Consider the following 25,490-nt stretch of genomic DNA (forward strand, 5'->3'; position numbering starts at 1 on the left):
TGTTCAGGTCCCCCAGTATTATCATAGAGCAGATACTTCTTCTGTCTCTCTGGAATGGGCTTTGCGGAGAGAGAGACATCCTCTTCTTTTCTTTGGTCTCTGCTGGTGGCTCTCCTTGTGTCAGTGTACTCCAGTGGCTGGCAGACCATCTGCACGCAGGTTGTGGCATCTAGCCACTTTTGCAGCAGCCATGGTTATTGTGGTGGCTGTGATGGGCCACCCACATGGAGGTAAAGTTTTTGGCATGCTCCTTACCTAGTTGCTGGTGGCTCCCGGGTGGGCCCTGTGGCACTGGCAGGGTGCCTAGTTGTGGGAGGAGGGTCTGGTCCTGACTCCATGCCTCAGGTCCCTGTGCGGACCTTGTGGCACTGGCAGTATGCCTGGTTGTAGGTGGAGTTTCTGGTCTGGCTCCATGCCTTGGGAGTTGGTGGTATGCCTGGTTGGAGATTTGATTTAAACAATTCTGGAACAGCTGCATCTGGTGCGTGCCTCAGGCTGTTTCTACTCATGGTGGAAAGCCGCAGGCAGCCGGTGGGTACAAGCAGATCATGGCAAGAGAGAGTGATTCTATCACTTCTATAAGATTATTACCTCCAGGTTTCTTGAAATGTTGGTCAGGGCATTCTTATAGTACAGAGATAGCAAAAATTTACATGAGTCAGTTTGCAAAAAGATTGTCACTCCTTTGTTTAAAACTTTTCCATGATTTCCCATTGTTTTGAGGATGAAGTTCAAAGGCTTAACATCATCCCCAAGGTATGTGTCATCTGTTCTCTGCCTACATCTTTAACCTCATTATGAGCTACTCTTTCCCTTGTTTCTTCCTATGTATGCCCAAGCCGTATTCATCTTGTCTTCGTTCCTGGAATGTTTTAATTTCCCCCCTACCTCAGGGCCTTTGTATTTGCTGTTTTCCTCTGCCATGGCTGCCAGCACCCTCCTTTGCCCTCATTTCATTAACTACTTTCCTTGGGTTAGATCTCACTAGGCAGCATTTCTTCAGAAAATCTTTCCCTGATTTTTCCAACTCCTTCTACCCCTCTCCTAGTCCTCCAGACTAGTTCAATCCCCCAGGCACTGTAGCACTTGGTATTTTATACCTACCTTTATAACTGTTATCATACTTACAATTTGGTCATTGTCTATTTTCCATAATAGACTGAACCTTTCATATGGGAGCTTATTCACCCATAGTTCCTATCGTATTTGCCACTGTTTCTTCCACTTAATACAGTGTCTAGTATATACCATAAACTTAACAAATGTTTGTGTAATTAATGAAAGAATCTTGATTGGTTTTGATAGTAGAGTCTTACTTGTGGCAAGATTCCAGTAGTTTTTTAGATGTGAGGAAGAAAAAAGATCGGTTTTAGTACCAATTTTTTAAACACATTTGTATAGCTAGGGCTATTGGTTTTATTTCTTTTTTTCTTTTTTTGGCAGCTGGCCAGTACAGGGATATGAACCCTTGGGGCTATTGGTTTTATAATTCAAAAATTAATGTCTTCTCTTCAGATAGAAGTGAAGTATAATTTATTTCAATTGCAGTTTAGCAACTTAAATGGTACCCTTACATTTTCCTTTCTTTTTTTATTTCCATAGTATAGACTCAAAGATAAGAATTACTTAATATCTCTGACTCTCACTTCTAGCTCCCTTATTTAGAATGGTGCTTTTTAACCCGATTGTGAAGTAGAATCACCCAAGAAGCTTTTTAAAAATACCCACGCCTGGGACCTACCCTCACTGCTTCTGATTTAATTGGTCTGAATGGAGCCTGGCATTGGATGGAACCAGACTATTCTAATGTGCAGCCAGGGTCAAAAATTACTGATTTAGAAGCATCTTACTTGAATGCTCTTCTGCCTCTTCATTCCCTGCCGCCGCCACGCCCCCCCCTCCTCAATTTTATTTGAGTGAAAAATTTCCTTTTGTCCTTTGGTTTAAGCAAAGATTGAGCTAGATGTGGGAACTAAAGGAAAATGATTATTCTGGAGGGGGTCTACCTTTTTTTGGAGGAGAGAAACTGTAATACTGATTTTTCTGTTTTGTGAAATGTCCCAGCTCAGGTGTACCACTCTGATTTCCTCCCCAAACTGCCCCCCCCCCCGCAACCTATGTAAAATTTCTATTCTATCTTGGTATTTCGTAAAGTTACATGTTTCAATCTGTCTGATCCATTTGATGATAAGAATTAAGTTTTTATTTTATCTGATGGTATCCTTCATTGGTGCATTTATTTGAGGGTCTTTGAACATTTTGATAACTTTTTTTTATTTCCTCCAAATGCAATTTTATAAATCTTTTAACTCTGCATTTGTATGAGAAGGAAGAAGAGATCCTGAAGGATATTTTAATGTACAGTGCCTACCAGCTCATGTTGATGATTGAAGGATTATCACTTGTGAATTAATTTCTACCAGAAGCATGGTGTGTTTCACATTAGGAGTATTAAGTTTGGGAAATTGATTCTACTAATTGACAACAGTAGTAACTTATAATAGATCATTGGCAGTCTGCCCCATTAATACTACAGTCTCTGAAGTGATGGATTTTAGGAGCAGCATGGGCAGGCTGAGATTAAGAACGAATGTGAAATGGGCAAGACTTAGTTGTTAGAGACATATTCAGACAGATGGATGTCTAGTGGAGCAAGACTGTGACCATAAATGCCTTAAAATCTTGATCTAGTGTGCTAAAGGTGTTAGGATCAGTAGACAAGGCAACCAGGATAGGGCAACAAAGAGAGTAGACTCTGTGGTCAGGATCTGATGATATAGCACCGAGAATAGTTCTGAATAAAATTTTCTGTGAGAGAAAGCTTTCTAGTTTTCAAAGGAAACCTAGAAAATCCTGAGGGCTCCCTAAAGCAAAAGTCACTAAATCAGCAAGTCCTGATGCTCTGTAAAGAAGGCTGCATGCTTATCTGTCCTGTGGAAAGGATTAATTTTCCAGTCTGTCCTGCTATATAACTTGCTTTTCACTTCTATATTTTTCTTATATAAATATAGAGACAGTCCTTCATGTTCTATTGCATACACCCTTATGGGAAGCTCAAATTTCTTTGAAGCCTCTTGTTTTGCTTTCAAATTTAGGTAAATTTTGCTGATTCTGCCTCATATGTTCAGGTTTGTTTTAATATAAAAATGACTTAAATTAGTAGCCAGTGAAAGTACTCCCCCCCCGCAAATTTTTTGGTAAAATTGACACTCCAAAAAGAATTTTTTCTGTGGCTTTGAGTGCCTTCTGGCATAATATGCCAAGTGAAGGCGTTCAGGAAATGCCACCACAAAATGTGCCACTTTGGTATATTGATTACTTTGAACAGAAGGCACTTGAACAACAGCAAATGCAGGGAGAGCCTTTCTCTGAACTCTCCTTACCTGCCTAAGACAGATCCAAAAGGAACTCAGTTGTCATCAGCCACCTCCCAGGGAGTTTCATTAACCAAGGAAGATTAACATTTACCACAGGAGAGGAGGTAATCACACCCAACAAACTTGGTCACAAACTTTCATCTGTTCTTCTAAGGGCACATTCATCTTTCCCCCAAATTATTTACTCTCCCCAAAGTTGCCCACATCCCCCCTCCTCTCTCCCTTATGAAGACGGCATATAAACTCCTAAATCTCACTGGTTTTTTGGAAATTCACTTTTCTGTGATACCCCCATGCATGTAATAAATTAGTATACCTTTTCTCCTGTTAATCTGCCTGTCGTCAGTTTATTTCATAGACTCAGTAATCGAATCCTCAGAGGGTAGACGGGAAGGTCTTTCTTCCCCTACACAAGTATTCCCTAGAACATGAGCATATGCTATTCTTCCATATGTGGTGCCCTGTTTTTGTTTTTGTTTTTTTTCATCACTCTGAACTTAGGTAAACTAAAGTACACATTTCTGTAGTTGCTGGCTTTGAAAAGTTGCTTCAGGAGATAAGGCTGGCTTTTAGACTACTAGAGAATCTTTCTAAAAAAAAAAAAAAGAGAGATCCATAGAATCTAGTGCCATAGATCTCTGAAATGCACATCTGTCATGTGCTTATTCTATGTCAGACACTGTGCTCAAAGTTAGGAGTACCATGACTAAAAAGTCTTTTCCCTAAATTCTTCAAAAATTTTCTGTATAACAGCTGCCAAAAATAAAAAAAAAACTCAGCTGTCATAAATAAATAAATAGAAAGATTACCATACGTATTGATAGGTTAAAGAAGGGGGTAAACATTGAGTTTTATTAAATTTCCCTCTCTACTGGCTTGTTAATTATGTGCTCTATTTCTGTTGTTAATCTACATAAATTAATCATTATTTTATGCAGTCAGTGTTTAAGTATAACTATATATTTGCCATAAAGTTCCTTCTTACATTGAAGGGCTTTATAGTGTAGTGATTAAGAGAATTAACTCTGAATTCAGAGTACCTAGATTCGAAATCAGAACTTAGGCTCTCGGTGGCCAAAATAGAAATGTAAAATAGAGACGTTTTCTTCAAAGAACATCTTTTAAATTCCTTTAATAAGGGTCTGCTGGTGGTAGTAAACTCTGTTCTTGTATGGAATTGTCTTTTATTTCACTCTGGTTCTTGAAAGATGATTTTTCTGAGCATTTATTCTTGATTAACACTTATTTTATCTTGCCTCTTTGAAGGAGTTATTCCTGTCTTTTGGCTTCCATTCTTGCAATTGAGAAGTCAGGGTCAGTCTAATTGTCTTTCCTTTGTACGTAGTCTGTCATTTTTTTGTCTGAATGATCTCTCTGTTTTTAATAGAGGTAAAACTTACCTAGAGTGTAATGCACAGATATTAAGTGTGCAATTCAGTGACTTTTGATAAGTATACCCTAGTGTAACTACCACCCTTATCAAGATATAAGAGCATTTCCATCAACATAGAACGTTATAGCCCTTTCCAGGCATTCCCTACCCCACCCCACAACAGGCAGCTAATAATCTGATTCTATCACCATAGATTAGTTTTGTCTGTTCTTGAGACGTCACATAAATGGAATCATGCAAAATGGATTCTTTTTCATGGCTTCTTTGTTTCACTAAACATAATGTATGAAATTCATCTGTGCTGTTGTGTTTACAAGTAGTTTGTACTTATTTATTGCTGACTACTATTCTGTTGTATGAATATGCCATGGATAGACATTTGGGTTATTTGAGGCTATGATGAATAAAACTTCTATAAATATTCATATGTAGATCTTTTTGTGGGCACATGTTTACATTTATTTTTTGCAGATTTTAGGAGTAGAATTACTAGAATAGGGTAGGTTTATGTTTAACATCTCATTTTACATTCTCATCAGCCATGTATGAAAGTCTCAGTTGTTGCACATCATCACCATTTGATGGTGTCAGTCTTTGTAACTTTAACCATGTTCTTATGTGTATGTAATGATATCTTCTTGCATTTCTCTAATAACTAATGATGTTGATCACCTTTTCATGTGCTAATTGGCTGTTTATGTATCTTCTATTGTGAGAAGATATCTGTTCAATTTTTAACCATTTTTAAAAATTGGGTTGTTATTTTATTATTGACTTGAAGGAATTATTTGTATATTTTAGATACAAGTCTTTTGTTGGATATGTGTCTTACAAATGTTTTCTTTCAGTATGGCTTGCTTATTTATTTTCATAGCAGTGTCTTTTGTTGAGCAGAAGTTTTTAATTTTGATGAAATCTAATATATCAATTTTTTTCCTTTATACTTTGTTCACCTTTTGTGCCCTCTCTGAGAAATCTTTGCTTTTCCTAAGGTTGCAAAGATACTCTTCTATGTTTTCTTCTAGAAATTTTATCATTTTGCATTTATGTTTGTATATTTGTGTATGCATGTGTGTGCATGTGAGCGTATGACTATATGGAATTTATGTGTGTGATGTGGTGTCAGGATCAAAGTTCATTTTATTTCCTAGACACTTGTCCAGTTGTTCTAGGACCACTTGTTGAAAAGACTTTTCTTTCTCCATTGAATTGCCTCATTCTGTTCTTTTCCATTGTTCTGTTTGCTTTTTGTCTGGAAAAAGAAATTCTTTTTGTGTTTGGTGTACTGCTGTTACACTGGTTACCTGTATTTTCTTTCCCTTATCCTGCTTGGGATTTATTGGGACACCTAAATCTGAGGCTTTTGATGTCTTTAACTAGTTTGGGAAAATTCTTTTATCTTTGGTAATATTATCTCTCCCTTATTTTCTCTTCCCTCATTTGGAACTTAGGTTCTATGGATGTAGACCTTTTTATTAATAACTGTCTTATGCGGTTACTAACTGCTCATATTTTCCAACTCTGAATTTAGATGATTTCTTCAGCTCTGATTTTCTGGTTCACAGATGCTTTGTCTGTGTCCTATTTTCTGTTTAACCTACCTGCTGATTTTTAATTTTAATTATACTTTTTATTTCTACATATTCTGTTTGCCTCTTAAAAAATCAGTTTCTTAATCGTTAGTCATGTGCTGATACTCTCATTTCTTTAAAAATATGTGGAATGTTTTATATTTTTTATTATTGCTTGTAGTATCTGCAGTCTGTGTAGGTGTGATTCAGTTTCTGCTTCCTCTGGTGGCTCATTTCCTTTTTTTCTTTAATCAGGTTTTGATTGTGAACTCAGTAGAACTTTATCTGTGTGAATTATTTCTGATCTAGGCTTAGGGTGTGTTCCTCCAGAGAGAATTTCCATTTGCTTCTCCCAGGAACCCAGGGACACTATCTGCCTAGGACCACTTTACATTAAATTTTCACGTGGCCTCCCTCACAAAAATAATTGAATTATAATCCCAAACTTGAGTGAAGGCCAGATTGTGGTTAGGAAGACCCCACTCTAACACTATCACCAACCACCTTCTACCCAATACCAAAGCTAAGGAAGGCAAAAGTAGTCACTTCTATGGGATATGATGAGGTTTTTTTAATTCCCTAGTTAATCTTTCACTGAAGGTGTTGCCTTTTGGGGTCCCAGCTTTTTTATCTTGATCTGACTTCCTTCCCTCTTTGGGTAGATCCTAGTCTTTGTCTTATGGTTTAGATGTTCATTGCCACTGTAAATAAGGCCATGGTGAAGATGTAGAACAACTAGAATTCCCATACATTGCTGGTGGGAGTGTAAAATGGTTTTGGAAAACTTTTGGCAGTGTCTCTAGTAAAAAGTTAAACATAGGCCTATTATGTCAAAAGACAAAATTACAGCAAATTTAGCTTAAAGATTGGCTTTTATTAGTGATTCATAAATTGGGCAGTGTCTCACCTAGAGACTTAGAAAAGGTTCTCCAGTGGGCTGAGCAGGGGAGTTTGGCTTTATAGGCAAAAAAAAAAAAAAAAAAAAAAAAAGTGGGGGGGGTGCTGAAGAAAGCAGAAACGGAACAAAAAGTAGATTGGTCATTTTACAGTTATAGTAGAAGAGATTTCCTTATCATGCGATCTCAGGTAAACTGGACCCCTTCTGTTTGGTTGCTGTGAATCTCCTAGGGGTTTTTTGTTTGTTTTTTTGTTGTTTTGTTTTTTTGAAAACTAGCTCATTTCAAAGTTTAGTTTTATTGCATGGCACTGAATATGAGTCACTACATTCTGGCTTAGTCTGGCCTGTTGGACCTAGTGCAGCAGCTCAGTCCAAAACAATGGCCTTCCATAAATTTCATTTAACACCTGTTATCCACCAATTCCATTTCTACACACACACACACACACACACACACACACACACACACACACACACCCCCAAGATGAGTGCATATGTTCACCAAAGGACATGTAAAAGAATTTTCATGGAACCTTTATTTATAATTGCCAAAAACTGGAAGCTGCTTACATTTCTACCAACAGGAGAATGAGGAAATTATCGAATACTCATATAATAGTATACTGTACAACACTAAAAAGGAACAAACTACTGACACATGCAACAACATGGATGAATTTCACAGACATTAGGTTAAGTGAAAGAAACCAGACATAAAATAGTACTGCTGTATGATTCCATTTATAAGAAGTTTAAGAATAGGCAAGATTAATCTATAGTGATAGAAGTCAGTGGTCACCTCTGAAGAGGGGGGGTATTGACTGAGAAGAGTTGTATTAGGTAACCAACTTAGAAACTTTTGGAAAGCAATAATTAGCAAATGAGGAGGACTATCTGTACTATATTTGATTCTTATATCAATTCACCATAACTACATTATATCATCTTTTGCTATTGGCATTTTGCATTCTTTTTCAACTTCTTTATGTTGGTCTGCATTCAAAAGACAAAATGAACTTTATCTTTTGTGAAATGTATCTGTAAAGAGAACTGAACTAGACAGAATCTTAAACAAGTGAGATAAAGGAAAGGCTCTCTAATAAGCGTCTGGCATTTTAGATTAGGGATGACAAATACATAACACATACTGTTCTTTCATCCATTGCAGATATTGCTCCTTGATCTTCCTGAGTCTTGCTCCACACGATGTTTTAGGCATCTACTGCCACTTGATTAGAGTTGGCATGAATGACAGAAAATCTATTTGATATCTCTGATTTAGAGGATCTGTTTTTGGGAGAATCTTCTAGAATATATAATCTTAAGGTTAATTAGCTATTTTATCCATTGTGTGAAGTAACATAGTCATAATGCTGGAAGCCCAATTATTTGAATACTTTAGACTCTGTTTCTTGTCACTTAAATTTTCAGGTATTTGTGAAGCTAACCGGATCTGCTATTTCATAAAATGTTCTTAACATACAATGTAATTTTTAAAAACCCACATCTTCAGCCTTTAACTGAGTGACATTTTTTATAATGTTATTTACTTTTATTCTTGTGTTTTCCTTCATTTTTAAGGAGTGGACCTACCCTATGAGACGAGAGATGCAGGTATGATAGCCTTTTGTTTGTTCAAGCCGACCCATATTAGTATCATTATTAAATAATAACCTAATTTCACAAAGGATTTGAGGCCTCCTGATTCATGATCCATAGGTTCATCACTAAGTATTTTAAATATTTAAGGTTAATCTTGGATCTTAAAAAGATGGGAAATGAATTATTACCTTTCTTCCTTAGATTGGAACCAGAAACAGTGACATATGTATGTGTTTAAGGAATCACTTTCTTTTCTGTCATCTGAAAAATAGGATATTATATTTGTATTCCTTTTGAAAGCATTTTGCTTTCTCTTTTTGTCTAGTTTAGATAGGTTCAGGAGAGTTGACTGTGAAGCAGATCAGACTTTTAAATAGTTGTTCATCTTGTGTCTGACTTCCAATCTTACTTTCATAAGTATGTTATCCAGAAGACTGGATGAGTTGAGTACTTCCAGTTTGAAATGAATTTAAATGATAGATAACCCTTACAGGAGTTGGTTTTCCTTTGCATTTCTTGCCATTTATAGTCAACTCTGCTAGCCCCAGGATCAAGCAATGTCTCATTGCTAGGTATCCCTTCCTAAAAATCTGTTACCTTTCTTAATGAAAATTTACTTTTTAAAAATATGTTAGTACAATTGCTGATGGTAAATACCTCAATTTTCTTTCCTCCCCCAGGAAATTTTACCTGGATTGTTCTTAGGCCCATATTCTTCTGCTATGAAAAGCAAGGTATGAACTTTAGGTTAGGTTCACCAAGAAACTTTATTAACCATCTTTTCTCTGGTAAGTTTTTAGTAATAAGAGTCTTATTTTAGGGGGCATCCACAAATACTATATGTTAACAGTAATTGTCACTCTGGAATACCTACCTCTTTCCGAATTTTACTGGGTCAGTGGTTCTCAAGTTTCACCACAAATTTCAAATTTCACCACAAATCACAAATGCACTTTTATATTTTATTTTTCTCATGGAATTCATATGTTTGAAAGGTTTACCAATTGACCTTTAATAACTTATTTACCCTCTAAAATATTAGACATCTGTAATTGCTATTTAAAGCCCAAAATAAGGAAATCTAACATTTTAGTTAACCTTTCCTTATCAAGGGTAAGGGTGTATTTCTTAATTGAAAGTGATTGTTCTTATTTGTTTTCTTCTTCTGTTTTTCCAGACGTTAGGGGTTTGGGTGCTCCAGGTGGGAAGCATTGTACTACATAGATATCCTGTATAGTCAAAGTCAAACTATAATGGACTTCTTCAGTTACACAGTTAAAATGGTTAGATCTCATTTTGATATATATGGTCTTGCCACTTCCTGGAGGATTCAGCTCTATGAATTATGACAATATTACTCATTCTCTTTGAGTTATAATGTGAAACATTGTATCACAAATGTCTTCCCCAACACCTTGCCTGTTTAGAACTCAGTATACTTAAGTTGGGTGTGATAGCTCCATGATATAATCTGATGTGTTTATGAATTTTAAGTGATTGGGAGTATTTAAAAGGGTTATTCATCTTCAGACTGGAAGATTTTTTTGACTATTAAGTCATGACTAAGAGTAACTCTTAGTCATTTTGATGGCCTACAGCTAGGTTGGGAAGATGGGGAATTGGTAAAAATAAATGCTAGGGAAAAGATAGAACAGGTAACTATAGATGTAGCCGTGAATTACTTTGTAAAAGACAAATATAAACAAAGTTATTGCCCAAATAATTTAGTATTCTCCAAATACTGGCCTTCAAATTGGTTTTAGAAAATTTGCTTTTTTTATTCCCATTGCACTTTATAAATGTACTTATGATATTTATCACATTAAATTTTACTAGACTGAAGAAAAGCTTCTATGGCAATATTTTATATTTCCCACCCTGAGTCACTGTTATATACCCTATATCTCTTTTCATACCATCATCCAAAAACAACAAAAATAATAATGGGGATAAACTTCAAAATTGTTAAAACAGGTTTTTATCCATAAAATATATGTCGTCTTGTGATTTTTCACATTAATAAAGTAGATATGAAAACTCCATCATAGATCATCAAGTGTAAATGAAGGTTAGCATAAATGTGAATATAGAACATTGATTGTTAATCCTGGCAAATACTTACCTCCTTTAACTTGGGATATACTCAGAAAATACAAAAATAATTGAACTCTAATCTATGCCGACATAAGCATATTTGCTGCAAAAATTAACATTTAAAACTTTTGAGAACCATATTATCTTAGTCAGCTTGGGCTGATTTTAGAATAAAATCCGTAGGCTGGGTGGCTTAAACAATAGGCATGTATTTCTCACAGTTCTGGAGGCTGGGAAGTCCAAGATTATGGTACCAGCATGACCCAGTTCTGGTGAGAGCTCTCTTCCTGGCTTGCAGAACCCTGCCTTCTTGATGTACGCTCACCTGGCCAGGAGAGCAAGTTCTTGTCTCTTATTCTTATAAGGGTACCAATTCCACTATGGGGGTTCCACCTTTGTGACCTCAACTAAAACTAGTACCTCTCAAAGGCCCCGGCCTCCTAATACTATCACATTCTGGGGGTAAAGGTTTCAACATACGAATGTGGGAGAGAAACAAACTTCAGTTTATAACACATATAAATTAGTCTTTGATTTCTTTCATGAATTAGTATTGGTGTTCTGAACTATTTAATGCAGAAGGTGGGAATTAAATATATATGATTATAAGCTAAAGGTGACATAGAAAATTCATGGTTATTCCTCATGCCAACATGATTTGTTTGTTCATTTATTGAACAGATAATTATTGAATAACTTAACTGTAACACATACTTAATATAAATCCTACTTAATATGAACTGTGTTACTTATATTACACATACTTAATATGAAGCAGTTAAACAAACATCCTTGCTCTCTTGGATCTTTACATTCTAGCTAGTAAAATAAGATGCAATCTATAAACTCACTGTAACTTATAATCACTTGCAAATAAAAATTTATTATTTGGTAATTTCTAGAATTGTCATGTTAAATTGCTTTAAGTGTAGAGCCAAAAGCAGTACAGAATATTTTAAGATATCATGGGGAGTTGCCACTTTTAACTTTAGGAGAATTTCAAAGTGGTTAAAAGTTAATTAGATTCTGTGAATTATATAAATTAATTATGGTTGTGGTAGAAAAATTACTAAGAGCGGCAGGGAGTAGTCTAGAGATTTGGCTCTGGTACTGCTATTAAGTAGTTCAGTGATGTTGAAGTATTTAGTAATTTAACTAAGTCTTAGTAGTTCCCTCTACAGAATAAAGATTGTAGTCAATGTATATAAGCACTGTTTACTAAGTACTTGCTGTGTGCCCCAGGCACTATGTCAAACATATTAAATATGCAGTATTATATAGTTCTCACAACCAGTCAGTGAATAGGTAGTTTTCTCCCTGTTTTCACATGAGGAAATTGAGCCACAGAGGTCAATTCATTAGCAGAGATGGGATTTATAGCTTGGGCTCTCATGATTCCAAACCCCATGCTTCTAACCACTATTTAGTACTGTTTCCCAAGTCAATTATCTTTAAGGTCTCATCAAGCTTTAAAATTATAGATATTAAATATCCCAGTTAGCCTTTTGAGGACATTTAGTGTATTAATCTTAAATCATTGAATATGTTGCTGATTACTTCAGATATATTATAAAATTAGCTTTAATCCCCTGTACTTAAGACTTAGGTGTGAGTGAGAACTGTGTATTTTCAAGCAGCTCTGTAAGATGATGTTTTGTATTTCAAACTATTTCTCTTCCCTACTCCCACCCCCCTTTTTTTTACAGCTACCTATACTACAGAAACATGGAATAACTCATATAATATGCATACGACAAAATATTGAAGCAAACTTTATTAAGCCGAACTTTCAACAATTATTTAGGTAAGAATTATTACTATGACATATAAAAAATGTTAAGGGTAGCACATGTGTAATGTAGTTTTTATTTCAAGTTTATTTTATACAATCAGACTTTCTTCTGTGCATATCTACTTTGTAAAGATGAGTTACACAGTACATAATTTTGAAAATAAGTTTTATTTAAGCTGTTTAAATAATTCATGCTTATAATGCAGAATTCTAAAGATTCAAAAGAATGTATACCAAAAAGTAGGTTTCCCTATTCCTATCCCCTAGATACTAAATTCCCCTCCCTAGAGGCATCTACTGTTACCTCTTCTTTGAGTATCCCTCAAGAGTTATATGTTACATATACAAGCATACTCCTAAAGATAAACTTATGCTTTTTACACTGGCTTTTATTTACTTCACACTTTTTGAGTATTGCTATATATTGCTGCTTACAAAGCTGTTTTTTTTTTTTTTTTAACTTGCATAGTAATTCATTAACTAAAATTTACTCAGTCTCCTTTTGTTTGACATTTAGATTGTTTCCAGCTTTTACTATTATATGTAGCATATAATGGCTGTCCTTGTACATGTCATTTAATTTGTATGTGAATATTTTGATAGAGTAAATTTGTAGAAGTAGAATTGCTGGAATATAAGCATTTAAATTTTGATAGATGTTGCAAATTGCTTTCCAGTGAGTTGTGTCAGTTTACATTCCCACTCCCAAGTGTATGAGTGACTCTTCCCTTGGTACCTGTCTTAGACAAAATTATAAAACATTTAAGATTTTTCCTCGTCTTATGAAGTAAAAGTGGTATCTCATGTAGTTTTAATTTGACTTATTTGTCTTATGATAAGTATGGTTGAGCATATAATGGTTTTTAATGTTCTTTATTTTAACTTCGTTTTTAAAATAAAGGTTACAGATGCTCTTCAACTTATGATGGGGTTATACCCCAATAAACCCATGGCAAGTTGAAAGTATTTTAAGTAGAGAATGCTTTTAACACAGCTAACCTGCCAAACATCATACCTTAGTAAGTGTTGGATATATTGAATACTATACTGAAAGTGAAAAAATAGAAAGGTTATGTGGTTACTCGAAGTACAGTTTCTACTGAATGTGTATCACTTTTGCACCATCTTAAAGTCAGAAAATCATAAATTGAACCATTGTTAGGTCTGCCATTGTCTGTATATTATCAGTGATACAAAGGTGAAAGGGTATGTGAAGGTATATAATGAAAGTAAGTCTAAACTCAAGCCACCTAATCTCTCCTAAGAGGCAGCTGCAATTGACTTCCTTGAATATCTCTCTAGAGATATTCTTCATCTGTATAAAACCATGTGTGTTAAAAATATTGTAATGCTCTGCTATGTTGTTTGTAAAAACGAAAGGAACTTTTAAATATCTGTAAATAACAAGACACTCTAAAATACATTGTGTGACCATTACAATAGAATACTATTTAGCCATGAAAAAGAATGAAATATATCTATGTATGTCAATTTGGATTGATCTGCATCATTCATTACATAATAAAAGCAGGGTGCAGAACCATGTGTGTAACTCCCAATGTGTTTATATACATTAATCATATATATGAGAACATGTCAAAAAGTTTATGGAAAAATAGAATCAGAAGATAATCCAAATCTTTTCACGAACTTTTTCAAGTACCTTTGTATTGTTGTATGTGTATAGAAAATTCCTGGACCAACAGATGAGAGACTTGGCAGTGGTTGCTTCTGAGAAGGAAAATTCAGGGTCTGGGATGGTAGAGGGACCTATTTTTCATTGTATATACTTTTATACTACTAGAATTTTTTTTACCATGTGCACACTTTTTTCAGTTAATAAAAACTAGTTTTAAAAAAAGAACATCCATATTGAAATATAAAATATTTTTTTCTAATTATAAAACAAATATTTGTTCTTTATAGACACTGGAAAATAAAGAATGACACTAGAAAAATATTCATAATTCCATAATCAAGAGAAAACACTTTAGCTAACATTTTGGTATATTTCCTTCTAAATCTTTCTGTGTTGTATATGTGTATTATGTATACACAAATATAGACATATATTAAAGAAAATGAGAATGTTGTATTTAAAAATGTCATACTAACATTTCTAATTTGTATAAAATTTTCGTTTTTAGTAACAAATTGTTCTGGGTGCAGGTTCTTTATCTTAATGAAAAACCATTTCTCCTTAGACTTAAAATAGCTTCTTATAGATTGGTAGTTCTACTAGTAGTTCTTGACTTTCAAAATACCATGTATTAAACTATTTTAGTTTGACTCTGAGTTAACTCCCCCCCCCCGAAGCATTGTTCTATGTAACAGTCTACCCAATCACATTAGGATACAATTGTCAGAATCTTTGTGGTTTAAAATTGGATTTTCCTTAGATCCTGAGCTTCAGCTTCTCTGTGTTATGCCCTGAATTTTTTGAAGTTGTTACCGCCTAAATAATAATTGTAGAACTATAACTTTTAAAGCAAAATTGACTTTAACAACTTACATAACTTGGTTAATTATTACTGATAGTTGTGTTAATAAATAGTCTTGGATAGGTTAGAAAGGGAATTTTTTACCAAATAAAATAAGCCTAGCATATTAATAATGCCTATTTTAAATATTTTCTAAAGTGTAAAATTCCAGGACAGGTGTTCTCTTAGCTATTTTTTGCTTTACTAAAGATTAAACAATGAGGCTGGCTGGTTAGCTCAGTTGGTTAGAGTGCTGCCTTATAATACCAAGGTCACAGGTTTGGATCCCCATACTGGCCAGCTACCAAAGAATAAAATAAAGATTATAAAAATAATGAATGTTTGATTCATGGCTCCATCAAACTGCTGCCATTTATTTTATTAGCTCCTTCTCTTTTAGACCTTCGACTTCCTCTGTAGGGTTATGAGATGGAATCACAGGGCCACTTGGAGACCATTCTTCTGGTCTTTGGGAAGTTGATGGAAATAGACCAATAACCATAAGGATTAGAGGCACTTCTTGTCTTATTTTCTAGCTTCACTCTGATTTAGAGGAAAGTTTCTTCCTGCTTATGATTTTTATATTTTAACCAGATGGATTTTTTTTATAATAAAATACCAGAGATGTTAACATGTTATTTAAGGCTTTAAATACTATGCCCTCAAACAGTATAAAATTGGTGACCAGTTTTTGGGAATATGGTGCTTTGAATGTTGTTTTACATTCTTTTCATGGTTATGAAGAAATGTTCAATGTTAATTTTTTTTCTTTTCAATTTATTTTTCTTAAGTGACCCATGATAATTGTATATATTTATGGAGTACAATATGATATTTTGGGTACATTCATACTGTTTGCAATGATCATATCAGGGCACTAAGTATATCCATCACCTCAAACATTTGTCACCTGTTTGCGTTGGGAACATTCAACATCATCTCCACTAGCTACTCAAAGGTACATAGTACTTTGTTGTTGACAGTGTTAATTTTTTTTATATACAAAGAGTTTTATCTGAAAGTGTGCTTATCACAAAATATTCTATTTTCAGATATTTAGTCTTGGATATTGCAGATAATCCAGTTGAAAATATAATACGTTTTTTCCCTATGGTAGGTGTCAATATTTTCATATCATTTAAAACTTATTTATGATTTGACCTCTTAATTGGAGCTCTAAATCTTACTACTTTTACTTTCTTATTACTGGAAATTGTGGGATTCTGTTTTAAAGAAAATTAATTATTGGTAGAAACTTTTTTTTATGATCCAGAAATTCTAGATATCACACTTTGAATTAAATTCAAATTCAGCTCCATACAATTTTTTTCCCTGTATAACTTTTTTAACTTGTAATAGTTGTATTTGTAGCATCTTGGAATCTCTTGAATTAAGATAATTTTTATTCACATTAATTAGCAGGAAATTGTTTTAAATAGACTTTATATTCACTGTATGTATTTTATGCTTATGATAATCCATGTTTTATTATTAATAACATTGTCTTTTGCCTTCAGACTAAAGAATTTATTGATGGGAGCTTACAAACTGGAGGTAAATAATATTTCTTTTACTTAGCTAATGTTCATTTTTAGGAGATTATTTGTTACAGTTAGTTTTTTAGTTGGTATTTGCCTTAAATGCAAGATATGGAAGTTGTAATTATATGTAATAGACATTGTATTTTTTCAAGTACTTGTTTCATTTGGATAGACTTCCTTAAATATCCCTGTAAGCTATTTTCAGACTCTCTGTGAGCTTTAAATTTCTTTTGTCTAAAAGTCTGTCATATTCTATAAACAGCAAATATAAATAATTGATAAACATTTGGACATTAATAAATACCCAAGTGGTATATATATGATAAAATGTTTAGGGAAAGATTTATTTTACTATGGTATAATATGTGGTTTCAATATAGTTCACCTGCTGGCTCAATTGTTTTCTGTCAGAATAACGATTTCCTGTTTTTTCAGGAAAAGTTCTTGTCCATGGAAATGCAGGCATCTCCAGAAGGTATGAAGTTAGAGATTATCTTTCTTTCCCTAACATTTAATTAATGAGTTGTGTTTTTTGTTTTTTTCTAAATTTTTTTTTCCCCTCTTCAGTGCTGCCTTTGTTATTGCATATATTATGGAAACATTTGGAATGAAGTACAGGTAAGAAAGTAACTCTAAAACTTAGCTACAATTTAATTTCTGATTAAAAGAAACTTAATAGAGATGGTTTGGGAGTTTAAAGTTATTATTCTGATTTTTTCCTGTAGTCATGTTTGATTAGGCAGGCCCTTATTTCCTATGGTTAGTCTCTCAAGGGTAACGTTATCTAGATTTATCTACCAACGGTAACGGTATAAATGGAATAACCCATGGAAAAATGCTTGCCTACCACTAGGAAATTGGTTAGTCTGAGTTTTAAAACTCTTAGACACAAATGTTAGTGCTTACTATGTTTAAAAGGCTAATTTATTATGTTTTCCTTTAATAATAGCTGAATGAAAAATTACCTAGCAATTGTTTGTCGCATCTATTCACAATTCAGGGTAGTCTTTCATATCAACAGTCATTTTTTCCAAGCATACTACATAGATTGGAGGGGGGGTGGGGGGCACACTCATGAACTTCTTTTCCCAAAATGAGGCAAAAACATGGCCAGTGTATAGTATTTCCTTTCTTAGTTTGTCTGGTTGTACAGGTTAGAAATAGTGTAGTAATCATAGACACCTCTGTTTCGCTCCCCATTTGTGTTTAAATTATGATGAAAAAATTTGCTTAAAGGGGTATTATACAAATGCTTTGTTTATTTAATTGAAAAAGATTTAACATGCATTGAGGGACATCGTATTTTATGCATTCTCTTTATTATTTGGAATCTTGTCAGTAAAAATGTTAATAGTGAAAATAACTTCTATTTTTTGGGTCTCTGCTGTGTGCCCAGTACTATTCTAGGCACTTTTATGTCATTTAAGCCTCACAACAACACAAGGAAGTAGATATACTTCTCACTTAACCAGTGATAATATTTTGAGCATGTACTATATGACAGATATATGCACCCAAGTGCTTTACACTTATTATCTCCCATCTTCGCAGTAGTTTTCCAAGATAGGTATTACTATAATCATCATTTTACCAAAGAGCAGTTTAGCAAGTTATAGGATACATAGCTGGTGAGCAGAGAGATGGTGTTATTTAGTCTGACTAGCTTTTTCCACTACAACTCACTACCCCTCTGTAGTGTATGATTATGATTTCCTATAAGTTCTTATTTTGGGTAAACTCTGGAAAACTTGAAATTAATTCATGAAATAATTCCATTGCATTAATTTTCTTTTTCTGTTTTCAGAGATGCGTTTGCTTATGTTCAAGTAAGAAGATTTTGTATTAATCCCAATGCTGGATTTGTCCATCAACTTCAGGTAAATTCTCTTCCGTTTTAAGGCAATCAAAAAGTAAGAGTTAAAATCTTTTGTCAGTGTAACATAGGTGGAGAATTTTTGTATATACTTAAAATTGCCATAATCTAAATTGATTCTTTTTTCAAGTTTACATCTCTATTTAAAAGCTGCATTTATCAAGAAAAAAAGAGTTAAAGGCACATTGTTAAATCTAAGGTTAAATAATTGATATTAGACATTTCAGGTTTTTTTCTCTATGTTGATTACACACAGAGCATAAGAGAATTTTGATTTTAAGTATACTAAATATAACAGCATTTTCTATTCTATATGTTTTATTTTTCCCATGTTGTTTAAATTTTGTTGATACCTGGCAGATGTACTGAAAAGTCAACAATATAAACCTGTGAATTATCTGATTAGACCAGGTTATCTAGTTTTTTTCAAGAGGGAAAATCATATGCTGAAGAATGTAGTCTGGCTAATTCCATCCAGTTATGCAGGAATAAACCTCACATTGAGGCATCAAGAGCATTACAAAATGGATTGTTTCAAAAGAGAAATAGTGGTATCTCTGTCTGCAGCCTGTTTATGTAAAATGTTTTTCTATACCTTCTTTATATTATAGATTACAAAATTAGTTTTATAAATTCCTTTGCCTTTTACCGTATTATGTAAAAACACCTTTAAAACTAATTTTTTTGTTTGAAAGAGTAACATATGCTCATGGTTAAAAAATTAAAATTCAAAAACAATGTCAAGGGTTCGGATCCCTGTACCAGTCGGCAGCCAAAAAAAAAAAAAGTAAAATTCAGCAATGCCTAAGGAGAATACAATGTTAAGTAAGTTTTCTAATAGCATATCTTGAAGGTCATTCTACAACAACACATATTGCTCTACATGCTTGATATCTTTGTAAAATATGTGCATCACAATTTTATATGATCAGTTTCTTATTCATGGACCTTTAGATTGTTTCTAGTCTTTCCTGATTATAAACGATATTGGAAAGATATGTTGATAGGTACATACATATGTTGATAGATGTTACCAAATTGCCTCTAAAAAGCATGAAACAATGTCAGCTCATACCACCAGGAAGTAAGGAGTGTCTGTTCTCACAAACCTAGTCAACACCAATAGGTAAAAGTGTCTTATCAAATTTTTTTATCATTGTCATCATGGTGGTAAAAGTGGCAATTCCTTATGGTTTTGATTTGCTTCCCTTTGATTGAATGAATTTGGATCTCTTCTTCCATGTTTGGGTTATTCGTTTTTATTTTTCTGTGAGCTGATTGTTAATGTTCTTTGCCCATTTTTCTATCAGGTTGTTGGTCTTTTTCTTACAGGTTTGAAAGAGCTCTTTGTATATTAAGGAAATCTGTCTTATCCCATTGATGTGAAATGCCATTTTTATTATAAACCAAAGTCTGATATATTTTGGGGTCTCTTTCTGGAGAAAAAATTCTGTTCCTTTGATCTCTATTGCTGCACGTGTATCCGTTTTAAATAATGTAATTTTATAGAAATAATTTATGGCATGGCTCAAGATCCCTTCATTAATTTTCTTTCTAGAATTTTCTTGTTGAGTTCTTACATTAATTTTTTTGGTATGGAGTCCTTATAGGCATTTTTAATAATATTGTTTCTAACTTCCTAGTTCAGAAAGAATTGACACCTCTAAATTTTTAGTCTTCTCTACATTCCATTTATTCAAGTCAACATCTATGTGTTTTAGAAAAAGATTTTCTTTGTATAAAACGTAAGCATTTTTTATGGAATTTATTCTCATTATCAATAAAATTGTTTTCTTTTAGTATTTAATTTTTCTAATTGGTTATTTGTATATAGGAAAGCTGTTGATTTTTATTAAATTTTCAGTTACAAACTTACTAAGCTCTTACTGATTCTAAAAAGTTTTCCAATTGATTTTCCTAGCTTTTCATCTCACCTTCAACCATGGTAATTTTGCACCTTTCTAATTTAATTTTTACCTCTTTTTCAATTTGGTTGTTCATTGTATCATGATAATAATAATAAGTAATAGTAGTGATAGTGCTTATATTTCACTTATTCTTGATTTCAAAAAAATTTTTTTTCTAAACTTTTGTTTATTTTATGGCAATTACCTTGATTAGAGAAGTAAATAACACACTTAAAAACCTTCTGAGTGCCCAAGAATGCCAGAGTATTTACAAACACATGGAGTGGCAAGACCTGAGGTCTGGGACTTCGAGGCTAGGATTTTACCGCGGACCCCAACCCAGGCCCTGAGCCAGGCTTGAACACTGATGCCAGCCACCAGGACTGTACCACCAGCCACAGTGTGGGCTCAGGGAGCATCAGGCAGCCTTCAGGCTCTGCTCAGTGTGCTTGGGGGAAAACTCTCGAGCTGACCTGTATCCCCACCTCCCCTCCAGGGCACTCCCCAAACCCCACAGGTCAGTTCAGAGGGGCCTCTGGGAAACACCAAAGGTCAAGGGACAGTGTGGGGGACTCAGGGCTGGGACAGAGGTCAGAATGACACGGCTTGCTCAGATGAGAACAGAGACGTGTGCGCTTGCATGTGCACGCACACACACACGGTACCTTCACAGAAGAATTGTAAGGGAGGAGATATTTTTTTCTGTGAGTTTGTCTTCTAAGTGTTCATGTCTGTGGTGTTACTTTTTGCTATTATTTTTTGTTTCTTTGACAGCGATACAAACTGAGGTAAATATCTGGGCCAATACCTCTCCTAAGCAGCAAAGACTTATTCTTGATTTTAATGTTAATGCTCCTAGTATTGCAGTGTTAGTATCTATCTGTTCCTCTGTTAAGAGTTTTTATCCATAATAGATGTTGATTTTTAGCTTTTTAAAAAAATGTTTGTGGAAAGACTGTATAGTTCTACTTTTTTGAGCCATTAACATGGTGAATTAAATTACTGGATCACATGATATTAGATTTCCTAATATTGAATGATTATTTGGGTCCAGAAATGGATCCCACTTTGTTTTCTTAATGTGTTGCTGGACTGTATTTGCTAATATTTTTTTCAGGATTTTGGGATCAGTTGAATAAGCAGTACTGGTTCGTAATAATTTTTTATTCTGTAGTGCTCTTTCTGGTTTTGATGTCTCTTGGAGTGTTCTTGTTTTTAGAAATGGAAGCTTTTCTTTTCTCTTTGTGCTCTGCAACAATTTAAATTAGATTGGAGTTGTCTGTTTCTTGATGCTTTGCTTTGGTACATGTCACCTGTGATATCACCTGACTTTGATGTTTTATATAATTCAATTATTTGGTATTTCATTCATTCATATATTTTGAGAGTGGGCCAATTCTTGGACAGCCTTCTTCATTTGGTAGATTGGTTTGATTTTCTGATACTTGTCAGGTCACTTTGGATGGTTTTATAATCTCCCACATAATCATTTATTTCATATGAATTCTACTTGGAATTAAGGAAAATAATGTTGTATTTTATCGTCTTCTGGTTCTAAGGTTATTTTTCTGTTTTTGTTTCTAATTTTGTGTGCTTTCTTCTCTTTTTTTCTTTCATCTGGTCAGTCTGTATCATTTTTCTGTATTTTAATTTCTGCTTGCTTCTTACTTTTCTTACTTTTGTGGTTGCTGTTGCTGCTGTTCTTTGTGATTTCCTGAGTTGAAAACTTAGTTTCTCCTCATTCTTTCAAGAATTCAAGACTATGAATTATTCTCTTAGCATTGTGTTAGCCATATGCTACAGATTCTGATATGCAGTATTTTTATTGTTAATAAATTGTTCTGTTTTGATTTTTTTAAAGAGTTTTTAAAACTAGGTGTTTTTAAATTTCTATATTCTTGAATATTTTGATGTTTCTTAGTAGTCTGATATATAATTGCTTTTATGAGTGATTCACAGGCATTTGAAAAGATGTATTCTCTGTCCTCAGGGGATACGTTTGATATATTAGTCCACTTGATCTGTCTTGGGCTAAGAGAGGTGAATTAAAATCTGTTACTATATTGTGTTTATTTTATTTCTTCTAGTGTTTTGTTGCTGTATTATTTGGCACATAAAAGTTTTCTCACTTATTGGTGGGAGCTAAAAATTAATATATAAATTCACACACACACACACACACAAAAACCGGGGGGGGGGAAGAAGATATAACAACTACAATTATTTGAAGTTGATACAACAAGCAAACAGAAAGGACATTGTTGGGGGGGAGGGGGGAGGGAGAAGGGAGGGAGGTTTTGGTGATGGGGAGCAATAATCAGCCACAATGTATATCGACAAAATAAAATTAAAAAAAAAAAAAAAAAAAGTTAGGTTTTCATTTTAGTTGTACCCTTTATTATTATTCTTTCATGTTTTTGATTTTGAAATTAATCTTGTTTAATATTATTGTGAACCCTACTTTTTGGTTTGCTTCCAATTGCCTTGTGAGTTTTCTCATTTTCTTTCAACTTTTCTAAATCACATTGTTTTAGATACATATTCTGAATATGGCCTATGGTTGAGTTTTCCTATTTGATCCAGTATCACCATTTTTCTCTAACAGGTGAATTTATCCCACTGTCATTTACTGAAAATGACAAATATACTTCTCTCATTTTATTCATGCTTTCTCTTTTAAATGCATCCCTTTTTTTTAACCTTTTGCTATAGTTTGAGGATTTTTGGTATGTTTGTGTTCTTTTGATAAACTATCTGTTGCTTCTCCACTATGAAAGAAGAAAATTTATATACCTCTACTTCGTTCCTCCCCTCCACTACCTGTTTATTTATTAGTCTTAGTTTTTTTTTAGGCTTTACTTATACCCTCACAAATATTTAAATATTATACCCTCTTGTTACTTAACTGCTTTAAATAGTATTGACTAATATAGAATCATCTACTTACACACTACTGCCTGTATTTCTCAAAGTTATACCTTTTCTACATTGTTACAGTTGAAAATGTTTACATTATATTCTGTAACCACACACATACTCTAGTTGTTCATCCTTAATTTTACATTTAAATAGGATTAAACAAATCATATTACCTATCCTGTCTTCTTTATTGAACTTCTGGAGTTCCTCTTTGATCGTTATTTTCAAGAAGAGTTCATGGAATTGATATTCCCTTAGTTCTTGCATGTTGGCATATATTTTTCTTTTGCCCTTATGTTTGAATTACTATTGGCTTTATATAAAATTCTTGTTTAACACTTTTCCCTTATAGCTTTGTATATAGACCTGACATTGAATATTGCTCTAGGAAGTCTGAGGGCAGACTAATTTTTAAAAATCTTTCCCCTTAAATGACTTCATTTGGGGCAGAGACCGGGTACTGTCTAAGTGAGCACAAGATGCTTTATCAAGATTCTTGTTGATTGCTTTATATCAGTTTTTTCTGAATCATAGTATGCCCTTGCCACTTGCAGATTCAAGCCTTCTCTTATTTCAGGAAAGTTTTGATTATGTATTTGGCTTTTCTGTTGTTTTGTTTCATTTGTTTAGTTCCCTCCTCCTCCCCCATATAGTTTACATTGGTTCCCTTTTGTCTTCCCTATCTGCCATTTTCTCTGTAATTATTTTCAACTTTTGTTCTTTTTTCTTGAATTTTCTCACGCTTGTCTTCCGTGTCCCATACTGTATTTTTCATCAAGTATTTATTTAGTACTGTTCTAGGAACTGGCAGTAAAGCACAGAACAAAACAGACAGAAATCTCCAACCATATGGAACTTACTCTGGTGGAGGAATCAGACCACAAAGTAAATATATAGTAAGTTAGGTTCTAATAAATCCGAGAAAAATAGGCCATGTAAGGAGGGTGGGACAAGAATTGCATTTTTAAAAGGGTGATCAGAACAGGCCTTACTTAAGTGGTTTTTGAGCAAAGACCTGGAGAAAATCATGCACGTATTTGGGGGAAAGCCTTCTAGGTAGAGGGAATAATAACGTTTTCAAGGAATTGTAAGGCAACTTGTGTAACATTTTCAAGGAATTATAAGGTGGTCAGTATGGTTGGAGCAGAGTAAACAAATGAGGTAGTAGTAGATGAAATCTGAGAGGTAAGAGGGCACAGGTGTAGGCCTTTATAGGCCATTATAAATAAGGCCTTTGACTTTTATTTTAAGTGGAGGAATGACTTTTTGTAACAAGATCATACTGGCTACTATGTTGAGTGTAGACTGTAGAGAGAGTTGGGATCAAGGGCAGAAGCCAGTAGGAAGGAGGCTGTTGCTGTAATAATCCAGTCGAGAGAATATTGGTTTGGACCAAAATGGTAGCAGGGGAAGAAGTGAGACTAGATTAGATTCTGGGTTTATTTGAAGGTACAGCTGACAAAATTCACTGATGGAAGGAGGAAATAAGAAAGTAAGCATTTTAGTCTGAACAACTGGAAGATGAATTGGTACTTACTGATATGGGGAAAACTGCATGAGGAGGTTTGAAGGTTGTAAAATCAAGACTTTGGATTTGGTCATGTTAAGGTAGAGAAGGCTATTAGACAGAAGGCAGTTACATGTAAGTGGAGTTCAAGAGAAAGAACCGTATATCTAGGGATTGTCAGTATATAGATATTATTAAAAGTCCTGAGACTGGGTGAGATCACTAGGGGAGTGAGTATGGATAGAAGAGAATTTCAAAGACAGAACCCTAATGCACTCAAACATATAGAGGTTGGGGAGATAAAGAATTAGCAGAGGAGATTGAGGATGGCTAATTAGGTGGGCAGAAATCAGGATGGTCTGGCATGTAGGGTGTCAAGTAAGAAAGACAGTGTGTGAAGGAGGAGGGAGTGATACATTGTATCAAAGGCTAATAGGTTAAAGGAAGGTAAGGGCTGAAAATTGTCATTACATTAGGAATATGAGGTCATTGGTGCCCTTGACAAACTTTTTCTGGAGTGGGTAGGATAAGCTTAA

At 34.1% G+C, this 25,490-nt stretch overlaps 1 protein-coding gene across 1 annotated transcript in view; it reads left to right on the top strand.

The window, feature by feature from the left end:
* STYX (serine/threonine/tyrosine interacting protein) overlaps positions 1-25,490 on the top strand; it is a 34,458-nt gene that overhangs the window by 3,462 nt on the left and 5,506 nt on the right. Inside the window, exons 2-9 of the mRNA XM_063089379.1 lie at positions 8,821-8,853; positions 9,522-9,575; positions 12,642-12,739; positions 16,260-16,320; positions 16,725-16,761; positions 17,184-17,223; positions 17,316-17,366; positions 18,553-18,625. Of these exons, the coding sequence (XP_062945449.1) occupies positions 8,821-8,853; positions 9,522-9,575; positions 12,642-12,739; positions 16,260-16,320; positions 16,725-16,761; positions 17,184-17,223; positions 17,316-17,366; positions 18,553-18,625 (447 nt within the window). The remainder of the gene's footprint in view (positions 1-8,820; positions 8,854-9,521; positions 9,576-12,641; positions 12,740-16,259; positions 16,321-16,724; positions 16,762-17,183; positions 17,224-17,315; positions 17,367-18,552; positions 18,626-25,490) is intronic.

The sequence above is a fragment of the Cynocephalus volans genome, chromosome 3 (genome assembly GCF_027409185.1).
Source record: "Cynocephalus volans isolate mCynVol1 chromosome 3, mCynVol1.pri, whole genome shotgun sequence".
In the NCBI taxonomy this organism is placed as follows: Eukaryota; Metazoa; Chordata; class Mammalia; order Dermoptera; family Cynocephalidae; genus Cynocephalus; species Cynocephalus volans.